General features: G+C 31.7%; 1 protein-coding gene across 50 annotated transcripts in view; it reads left to right on the top strand.

Moving 5' to 3' along the window:
* Positions 1 to 2,672, top strand: part of LOC139481985 (nucleolar and coiled-body phosphoprotein 1-like) — a 71,279-nt gene extending 68,607 nt beyond the window's left edge. For all 50 annotated transcript variants that reach the window (XM_071265603.1, XM_071265584.1, XM_071265582.1 and 47 more), the window contains one exon: positions 233 to 2,672. In XM_071265603.1, the coding sequence (XP_071121704.1) occupies positions 233 to 256 (24 nt within the window). In that variant the 3' untranslated portion in view covers positions 257 to 2,672. The remainder of the gene's footprint in view (positions 1 to 232) is intronic.
* The last annotated feature ends 8,526 nt before the right edge of the window (positions 2,673 to 11,198 follow it).

Genomic DNA, 11,198 nt, shown 5'->3' with positions numbered 1-11,198 from the left:
TGTAGGGCATTAATTGAAAAATTCCAAAATTTATTCCTGAAAAAACTAATTTTTTGGAATCATGTACTGTGGAGGAAAAGAAAGTTTTATAAATAGTGTTTTGTGGGTAATTGTCATCAAATCTTGATGGATAGAAAGAGGAAATATTATGCATGCGTTTTAAGAACTTAAAAACTAATTATAAACTATAAACATTTTAAGATGTTTGTATTTATTCTTTTTTTTCCAACAGGGCAAAAACGTTCTCAATGAATGAGGGGATCATATTTTGCACAAATCATTTCAAACAATTATTTGCCAGGAAAGGAAACTATGATGAGGGATTTGGTCGTCAACAGTACAAGAAAAAATGGGTCGCTGGTGAATCCAATGAGGAACAATAGTGCTTAGTGATAGTTATATTGCTTAATTTGCCTTCATTTTGTTATCATATGTCATTTGTAAAAAGGGAGATAACTCTATGTAATTTGATCTAAGGAAGGTAATTGATATTTATCTTCCTCTCAAATTTTCACCTTCATCATTAAAAAAAGATAAATGAATACAATTTGTGTTTATATCATCTGTATAAAAATAAGTTATATATATATATATTATATATAGTCAAAGTTAAGGTTTGAAATATTAAAATCATAATTATGTTTTTGAAAAAATATTCTTATTTTTATTTTTTCATGAAATGAAGGACAAAATTACATAGAAAATACTTCCTTAGTTTTATGTGATAAAACTTTATAAATAAAACCCACCTTTGTAAAGATTTTCATTTTCATAATGAACATTCAGATGATTCTCCTTTTTCCTTAGTGCTCAAATAGTTAATGTATAAATTTAAAAAATGCATTTTTGTCAAATCATGAAATTAGATACTCATGTTTAGTTGAGAATATGTGATCATTTGTGAGTGAGTTGGAAACACTTGCTCTAGTCAAGAGAGATTTTGCGAAGTTTCATATGATAAAAAGCACAGGAACAAAATTTTTGTTAAATATGATTTTCTGTTTTGTTTTTGTATGTTTTTATTGTACTGCTTTTTTGTAATTGAAATATTAATGGTAAGTGAAGAATATATGTGTATTTATAAGACTGATTAAATCAATTTAAGATTATTATATATTATGAAATATGAAAAGTATAAAGCCAAGTTTATTATACAAAACAACTACAGCAAACAAAAGTTAAAATTAAATTGAAGAATGCATGGCATTATTCAATGTCACATTGCATAAGTGTCTTAAAAAAAGCATTAATAGTCTATCCTATGTTGAAGCAATTTTGTTTGTTAATTTAGGTTAAATGATAAATAGATTATTTCAAAGTTATTAAATTCTTATCACAAACCATATTTAAAAAAAAAAAAGAATATGAATTGCAAATAATTCTTCTAATTAAAAATGAAATGTATACTGCTGATATAGATTATTATACATATATATGTATTTAAAATATTGAACCAATAATTATCTAAAATATTAAATGTGAAATAAAACTTCTCATAACCAAGTTGAGAGACTGAAAATATGAAATGAAATATTTGCTGATTAAGGGGAGATAAATCCTAATGATTTTTAGTGCAATTAAAAAAAATGTACAGATTTATGATATGATATGAGTTTGTGTATTTGTATATTAAAATGACATTTGTAGATACAGTTGACTATGCAAAAGCTTAATTATTTATACATACATGTAGCTTTTATTTTGTAATCTTTGTTTTGTAAATGTATCAAACTTTCCAGTATTAAAAAAATATAGAATTAAAAATCTACGTTTTGAAGAAAAAAATCTTGATTTTTCATATTTCTTTATCAAAAATAAAAATATAAAGATCTCGTGTTATGGAAATAAATAGTGTGTACATTGTTTGTCAAGTATTCAGTTCCATCTTTGGTTGATATCTTCAGATTTTCTTCATGTTCCAAATTTAAGAAAAAAGTCGCAGGAGGCATCATTCAATGATTTAAGTAATTTGTTTAACAGATCTATAGAAGTTTGCTTTAAGAAATCAAAGAAATTCCTCAGGTTTTTGTATTTTTTGATAATTTTGCACAAAAAATATAAAAGTTCTTACTTTTTGATCAACAAGTCAGGCATGATTGAGTGGATACATTAAAAGAAAATGAGTTGTCTCTTATTTTAACCTGCAATTCTTAAGCTCTTTCTACAAACATGTCAATTAAGCAATTACTTTTTGGTAAGTTATCCCTGCACTAGAAAAGGACCTTGCATACCAGATTTTGAAAAGTTTTTTTTCTCATAAATACATAATGTATGAATGAATTTTCATTAAGTTGGGAATTATGTATGTTTTGGAGTAAGATATTTAATACTTACCTTCTAAAAAATATATTGGTATTTTTATTTATATATAAAACTGGATAAAACATAAAAGCATAATTGTACTTATTAAATAATCCATTCCCTTTAGTGCTTAAAATTTATCCCCAAAATGACAACAACTTTTACTATAGTTACCATAGACTTGCTAGAAAAATATATATGTTAAAAGAATTAGGAATTTCTAAACTAAAGCTTGTTTACCAAAATTTTCTAAATTTGTGAAAGAGTTGAAAATATTGAAAGATTTATTGTTGTTGCATCATGTCTCAAAATACAACACGGTGCTTTATGCATGTAAACAGTTGTCTTGGCAATAAATTTATTAAAAATCATATGCCTTTATTTTATTATGCCAAAATTGGTTTCAGCTCACCAACTTTTCTTGCCTAAACCAAATGTTATGAAACTTATACTTAATGCTGTTCTTGAGTTATGTCCCTTTGCAACGTTGTATGGTTTTGGGGTAGCATGTTTCCCATGGACACATTCCCCACTAATTTATGATTATTATACTAGTGAAATCTAGCATATTTGTTAAGACAGAGACGAAACAAACCAAAGAGACTTTCAAACTCACAAGTCTAAAATAAAATGACAAGAGCATGGCCAAGATGAAAAACACTAAAAGACAACAAACAGATTACAAAACACATGGAATACTTTAGACTGAGCAGCATGAAACATACTAAAAAGCGGGAGTGATCTCATATGCTCATGTTCCACATGTGATCTCAGATGCTCATGCTCCACATGTGATGCACATGCAAGTACAAACCATGTGAAGTCTTGGTTCACTATAAGACCATGTTTGGGGAAAGTGGAATTGGAAGTAATGAAGGCAATTTGAAGATATTGTATCTGTGAGACCACACTTATTATTAACCTCACTCAAAATGAAATACATTTTGATTTGCTAGATGAAAAAAAAACATTCTAATAGACTTGAAATGTAGTTCTTATTTTGTGTATTTCACAATGGGAAACATAAGGGTTGCTTTCTGGTTCGAGTATATATCATTTCAGAAGGTATAAGTCTTGATGCTTCATAGGCAATATAGGAAAGGTGTACTGACATAAGTGGTCTCTAAACACATGAACTCCAAATGGAGTTTTCGTTAGTAGAAGCCATATTAATTATGTGTATCAGCGGGATAAAATATAAAATCATAGAATTATAGAATATATGCCAATACACATTATTGCCTGGTGATGTTTTATAACCTGACCGGTTTCAGTCCAAAAGAGACCTTCATCAAAGGCAGAATGGTTGATTAATTAATCTATATAAATAGGGTGCAAACATTAATCCACCATTCTGCCTCTGATGAAGGTCCTTTTTTGACCAAAATCGGTCCGACTATAAAACATCACCAGGCCCTTTTAAGCATGCCTGGTTGTGATGTACCAGATCACACATCATCTTGTTGCTGTACCATCTAGCACTTTACTCCATCAGACTAAAGAACCAGAAAACATCATTCACACTTTAGACATATTTACATGTATACATCTGAAGACTGGTACATATATATGTCCATGCCGTACGTACCTGAGGTGGCATTCAGTTTTTTCCTTGTCTGTATGTATGTATGTCTGTACGTCCTATAATTGGTTTCCGTTCTTTAACATGAGTTTGCCCCATACAAATGTCGTGAAACTTGTACACAATGCTTATTACCACTTAACACAGATCAAGTTTGAATTTTGGTAGCATAATTCTATCCATTCTAGAGTTATTCTCCTTTATATATGGAAAAATTAGAAATTTAGTTTTCCTCAACCAAATGTTATCAAACTTTGTAACAATGCTCATTACCAAAAAAAAAAAACACTGATCAAGTTTGATTTTGATGCGTTACTTTAACTGTTATAGAGTTATGCTCCAATATAAGTGGAAAAATTCATTTTTTTAGTTTCCTTTCTCTTACTTAAGTTGCCCTCAAAGTAATGTTATCAAAGTTATACACAATGCTTATTTCCACAATATACAGATCATGTTGGGATATGGTGGGGTCACTCTAACCATTCTTGCGTTATGCCCTTTTATATATGGAAAAGATGCAAAATATTTAGTTTCGGTGCAATAACTTAAGTTTGCCCCAAACATACATGAAACCTACATACAATACTTATTACCACAAAACTTTGATCAAGTACAAATTTGGGTAGCGTCACATTTATCGTTTTTTGTTCCTTTATAATGTTGCATGCAAACGGGGGCATCATCAGAGTTCCTGGGGACACATTCCCATTTATTTCATTTTCACATACACAATAACATAATGAAATCTATTACCAACAGTAGTTGTTAATTTACAGACAGTCGACTCTTTCAGAGAGCAGCTCACATATGTAGGTCTCTCCACTCTTAATGAAATAGCTTCATCTCCTTCATAGTTTTATTAATCTCTTCTTCTGTTCTCTGCACCGTTTTTATACAACCGCAAAAATTAAAAATATATTGGTCGTATACTGGTATCACGTTGGCGTCGTCGTCGTCATCCAAAAACATTTGGTTTTCGCACTATAACTTTAGTAGAAGTAAATAGAAATCTATGAAATTTACACACAAGGTTTATGACCACAAAAGGAAGGTTGAGATTGATTTTAGGAGTTTTGGTCCCAACAGTATAGGAAATAAACTCATCATAGATACCAGGACTAAATTTAGTATATACGCCAGACGCGCGTTTCGTCTTCAAAAGACTCATCAGTGACGCTCGAACCCAAAAAAGTTAAAAAGGCCAAATAAGGTACGAAGTTGAAGAGCATTGAGGACCAAAATTCCTAAAAGTTATGCCAAATACAGCTAATGTAATCTATGCCTGAGGTAGAAATAAAGGGTCCAAAGGGTTCAAAATTAAACTTTGTTGGATTTCATCAAAAATTGAATAATTGGGATTCTTTGATATGCTGAATCTAACTGTGTATGTAGATTCTTAATTTTTGGTCCCGTTTTCAAATTGGTTTACATTAAGGTCCAAAGGGTCCAAAATTAAACTTAGTTGGATTTTAACAAAAATTGAATCCTTGGGCTCCTTTGGTATGCTGAATCTAAACATGTACTTAGATTTTTTATTATGGGCCCAGTTTTCAAGTTGGTCCAAATCAGGATCCAAAATTATTTTATTAAGTATTGTGCAATAGCAAGAAATTTTCAATTGCACAGCATTCAGCAATAGCAAGAAATCTTCAATTGCACAGTATTGCACAATAGCAAGAAATCTTCAATTGCACAGTATTGCACAATAGCAAGAAATATCTAATTGCACAATATTGCACAATAGCAAGAAATTTTCAATTGGAGTTATCTTTCTTTGTCCAGAATAGTAGTTGAATCAACTTAAATCATTGTTTTGTACAATAAACAATGTATATTCACTTTTACTACCAACTGATAAATTTAAACAATCTTTACCATTCAGTGATAACAAGCACTTTTTTTACATTTTAATATTTTATGATGTATTTAAATGAGAAGTTATTGTTGCAAACTCCATTAGAAATTTGAATTGAGATCAGTTTTGGAATAAGGGAAAGGGGGATGTGAAAAAAAATTGGGGGGGGGGGGGGTCAATTTTTCTTATTTCAGATTTCATAAATAAAAAGAAAATTTCTTCAAACATTTTTTTGACAGGATTAATATTCAACAGCATAGTGAATTGCTCAAAGGCAAAAAAAACAAATTTTAAGTTAATTAGACCACATTCATTCTGTGTCAGAAACATATGCTGTGTCAACTATTTAATCACAATCCAAATTTAGAGCTGACTCCAACTTGAATGTTGTGTCCATACTTGCCCCAACCATTCAGGGTTCAACCTCTGCGTCGTATAAAGCTGCGCCCTGCAGAGCATCTTGTTTATTAAAGGCCCAGTTTTCAAGTTGGTCCAAATCGGGGTCCAAAATTAAACTTTGTTTCATTTCAACAAAAATTGAATTCTTGGGGTTAATTCTTTGATATGCTGAATCTAAACATGTACTTAGATTTTTTATTATGGGCCCAGTTTTCAAGTTGGTGCAAATGATTTCAACAAAAATTGAATCCTTCAGGTTCTTTGATATGCTGAATCTAAACATGTATTTAGATTTTTTATTATGGGCCCAGTTTTCAAGCTGGTCCAAATTGGGGTCCAAAATTAAACTTTGTTTGATATCAACAAAAATTGTATATTTGGGGTTCTTTTATATATGATTAATCTAACCATGTATTTAGATTTTTGATGTTTGGGCCCGGTTATTAAATTGGTCCACATTGAGGTCTAAAGGGTCCAAAATTGAACTTTATTTGATTTCATAAAAAATTGAATTCTTGGGGTTCTTTGTTATGTATGCTGAATCTAACCATGTATTTTGATTTTGGATATGGACCATAATAGGTAATGTCCAATTTAAAATTTAAAGTTTTTAATTTTAAGTTCTTGAACCACATTCATTATGTGTCAGAAACCTGTGTTGTGTCAACTATTTAATCACAATCCAAATCCATAGCTGTATCAAGCTTGAAAGTTGTGTCCTTACTTGCCCCAATGTTCAGGGTTCGAACACTGCGGTTGTATAAAGCTGCGCCCTGCGGAGCATCTGGTTTGTATATAAATTAAATATTAACTTGTTTTCAATAAATATGCCAAATATGCACAAGTCATTAATCATCTTTATGTAAGGTGGACATGTCTGCCTGGCAGGTTATTTATTACCTTGACCTCATTTCCTGATTTTCATCGTATATTTACCAATACTAAGTTTTTCTTCAGTTTATCAGATAGTATAAACAATATGACAACTATATTTGGTGTATGTAATGACTGTAAGGTGTACATTGTATATATCTGTTTGACAGGGTCTATCTGACCGTAACCCCATTTTTCATGGGTCATTAGTCAAAGTTAATTTTGCATAATGTTGTCCCTTCATTCGTTGTCCTGTTTAGAGGCCAACATCAACTGACTGATTATTCTGCCATTTGTCATGTCTTGTAGATATAAACGGGATGTGGTATGAGTGCCAATGAGATATCTCTCCATTTAAGTCTCAACTTTCAAACTAAGCCATTATAGGTCAAAATACGGTCTTCAACACATATAAATACCCTGAGTTTATTTGCAACCATTGCCGGGTCGATGCCACTGTTGGTGGAGATTTATTTCCCCGAGGGTACAAATTTATCACTAGCCCAGTAGTCAGCACTTCTCTGTTGACTTGAGTTATCATCGACATGTTCATAATTATAAATTAACTGTTAACAAAACTTTGAATTTTTGAAAAACTAAGGTTTTTCTATCTCAGGAAAAGATTACCTTAGCTGTATTTGGTAAAACTTTTAGGAATTTTTGTTTGGTCCTCAATGCTCTTCAATTTCGTACTTTATATGGCCTTTTAAACATTTGTTGATTCGTGCGTCACTGATGAGTCTTATGTAGACGAAACGCGCGTCTGGCGTAAATATAGAATTTTGAGCCTGGTATTTATGATGAGTTTATTTATTAACAGCTAGTGCACAAGGGGATCCATACTTTAACTAATTTTTTTCACAGACTCACGACGGATATACTCGGAAACGGGCGGGGGACTTCAATTCTTAATTGATACTGTGCTGCTGGAGTTCTGTTACCCCACCCTTATCATATAATTGAGTGTTTTTTTTTTTTAATGTATGCCTTTCATACATTGCGTAGATTAAAATGCATCTTTTCCCATATTGGTTCGATTTCGTGTGTGTTGTGTTTGAAATTGGGATTACAAAGTGACAAATAAACTTTTTGGGATACATTTTGATTTTGTGATCAGTAAATTAAAACCAACCTAATGAAATATCATTGTTATATACCTAGTATACACATTTAAATTTCTACAATGAGGTCAATCTTCGGATACCTACATATAATTTGGAATTGCAGTTAGTCATATTTTCTCTGACTGTTATGACATCGTTACCCTAAATCTATTTTATGTTGGATGTGTACTGGTTGATACATGATTTTTTTTTATTAACATTTATTGGCTTAAAACTACAATGTAGATCTCAGAAACTGCGAGTACTCTCAGATCTACGGTGTCTTTTTAAGCGGATGAATAAATACACTGACACGTCCGGTCTGTGTTTATGTTACTTGTCTTTCTTCTTTGTATCGATCTGGTGAATAAAAAAAATTTCAACCAATTCTTAAAGTTTATTGATATGCTGTGCTGTTGTACAACTGTCCAAATTAAAGAAGGGTAAGCCACCAGCAAACATGTTCAACCCCTGCACATTATGTATGTGCCTGTCCCAGGTCACTGTCAGGACCCTATAGATGATAGGTTGTCTTCGGTTCATGTATGTCATATTTTTTGTACTTATTAAAATGGTTTTGTTATAAATTAGGCTGTTATTTTTGTTTTGTTTTGTATGAATTGTTTCATATTTTTCATGTTGGGGACTTTAAGAGTAAACTGTACAGTATGTCTATTCATCGTTGAAGGCTGTATGATTGCCTATAGCTGTTTACATCCTCTGTATTTTACAGTCGATTTCATTGAGTGTGTAGGAAGAGTGGAATCCTTGGTTAGCTTGCTCCTTAGCTGAAACGTGAAGTCATTATTATGTTAGGTAAACTACCCTCCTTTAAGAGTAGACCAATCTATCTGTCTAAGACTAGACTACTTAGATCGGAATGTAGTATATACTTTGCCTTATAATGCTTTCACGGTTGAGCTAAACATTGACAACTGAACCACGAAAAGGAGGCCAAGGTCAGATGATACCTGCCTTAGATACACATATATACCTTACAATCAATCCAAACACCAAATTAAGTTGACCTTTTGGTTATAGTATAAGGAAAACAGACAAACAAACAAAAACACAAATTTAACTTTAACCACTGAATCATTAAACTGAGGTCAAAGTCAGACGACACCTGTCAGTTGGACATGTACACCATACTATAGTAGACCTTTTGCTTATGGTATCTGAGATATGGATTTGATAACAAAATACTTAACATTAATTAGTGATCCATGAAATGATTCCAAGGTCAAGTGAAACCTCTTTGACAGGCATGAGGACCTTGTAAGGTATTCACATATTTTAAATATTGATATCCTATAACTCAAAATAAGAGAGAAATTAACTTTACAAAAAAATAACTATACATGTACTCTTTTTTCAAGTCACTGAACCATGAAAATGAAATCAAGGACAGTGTACATAGAAATGACATACATAAACGTTATAAAATAAGGCTTCTATATACAACATAAGAAGCAACTGCATCGATATCTTAAACCGTCTAAAATGTTAAGCTTTTATTTAAAGAAGTTAGTGAAAGCTGCAATCGCCTCCGCGGATCCTTATGGTCATCAAGTCTCGTTTTCTGCATTAGAAGTCGCAGGCTGGACAAAAACTGACTAAAACACAAAAGCTTGGCATTGAATTATAATGCCCGCGAAAAAGACCTAGTCGCTTAACTCTAGTAACATTGATCACTGTTCCATGAAATAAGGTGGACATGGATCAGGTGAACCCTGTCGGACAGACATGTAGACGTTACAAGGAACCCATACACACAGTGTAGATACTATTCTGTACGCTATCCGGAAGTCGCGATTTTCGAAGCGAGGATTTCAAACTGGCTAACAGAACGGTTTTGTTTTGGTGCTTTTTCTCATCATTTGTTTACTCCTATATCTATAAAGTGCTTTGCACATCTTAAATGTATGTATAACATCATAAATATGAGTAACTGTAACAAAAACATGCAGTAGAATATAAAATATTCGCGTGCATCACACCAACTTCATAGAAAAAAGTGAAATCGATTGACAATTTTGCTCTCGTAGTACAAAGCAGATAATCTTTTATTGCGAATATTTGCATCAGTTTACAGTAAAATATATACTGTTTCAATATTCCTACCGTATTTAAGTAGAATGTTCGTATTTCAAATAAAAAAATATGCTTTCCTTGAGGAATCCAAAATAAATTACTGTACGATCAGTCTAAAACTGACTGTATTCTAGTAGCGATTTCAGATTTTTTGTCTGTATGACCAGTCGTGATTTTGAAGAAAAAAACAACAACAAATGGAAGTTTTTAACGACCTTGACTGAAAAACAACGGCAATTTGAAGGTATATACGTGTCTATGTGATATTATGATTGTGTCCATGGAACTATAACGTGTAATTTCTTTCATCAGACAATACAAATATATTTCTGATGATTTTTGTAGACGGCAAATTAATTTTTGTTCCGTCAGTCTTACTTAAAATCAAATGCCTAAAAAGCAATACATGATTCGCTTGTGGACTGTATTAGTGTGTCGTTGCAGTTATCTGTTTAACTTTTACATTTTTAAAGACTATTTACACCGTCTACCGTTGATCAATTGGTGATTACATACATCAAGCCTGTCTCTTTTAAAATGACAAAAAATAGATAGAGAAAGCTTTGTTAAAAAACTTTAGGTATTGAGGAAAGAATTAACGAAATTATACCCCGCCACTTCTATAGTCCATGTTCTGGAAAAAAATAAACCACCAGAAAAACTAAATTATAGGTGCACAGGGGCATCATTTAATAACGAATATGAGAAAGTTTTATTAATACTAGTAAATGGTAAGTTTTTGAAAGTTACGTATAGTAAGCGGGTACCACCCAATAAGGTAATGGAAAAGTCCATATCATGGAAATAAAAAACTGATGATTTTTCGAAAAACCAAAATAAGAGGTACACAATTGAATTAAATGATAAGGAATCTGAAAAAAAAAGATTCATTAAGTTATGACAAGTGTCTGAAGGAAGTTGTGGATATAAAATAGGTACGCCCAATATAAGGTTATGACAAAGTCCGTATTTACGATAGAGAAACATCAAA

This window comes from Mytilus edulis, chromosome 7 (assembly GCF_963676685.1).
Source record: "Mytilus edulis chromosome 7, xbMytEdul2.2, whole genome shotgun sequence".
Taxonomy (NCBI): domain Eukaryota; kingdom Metazoa; phylum Mollusca; class Bivalvia; order Mytilida; family Mytilidae; genus Mytilus; species Mytilus edulis.
The sequence above is the reverse complement of the archived record's forward strand: the minus strand, read 5'-3'. Positions and strand labels throughout refer to the sequence as shown.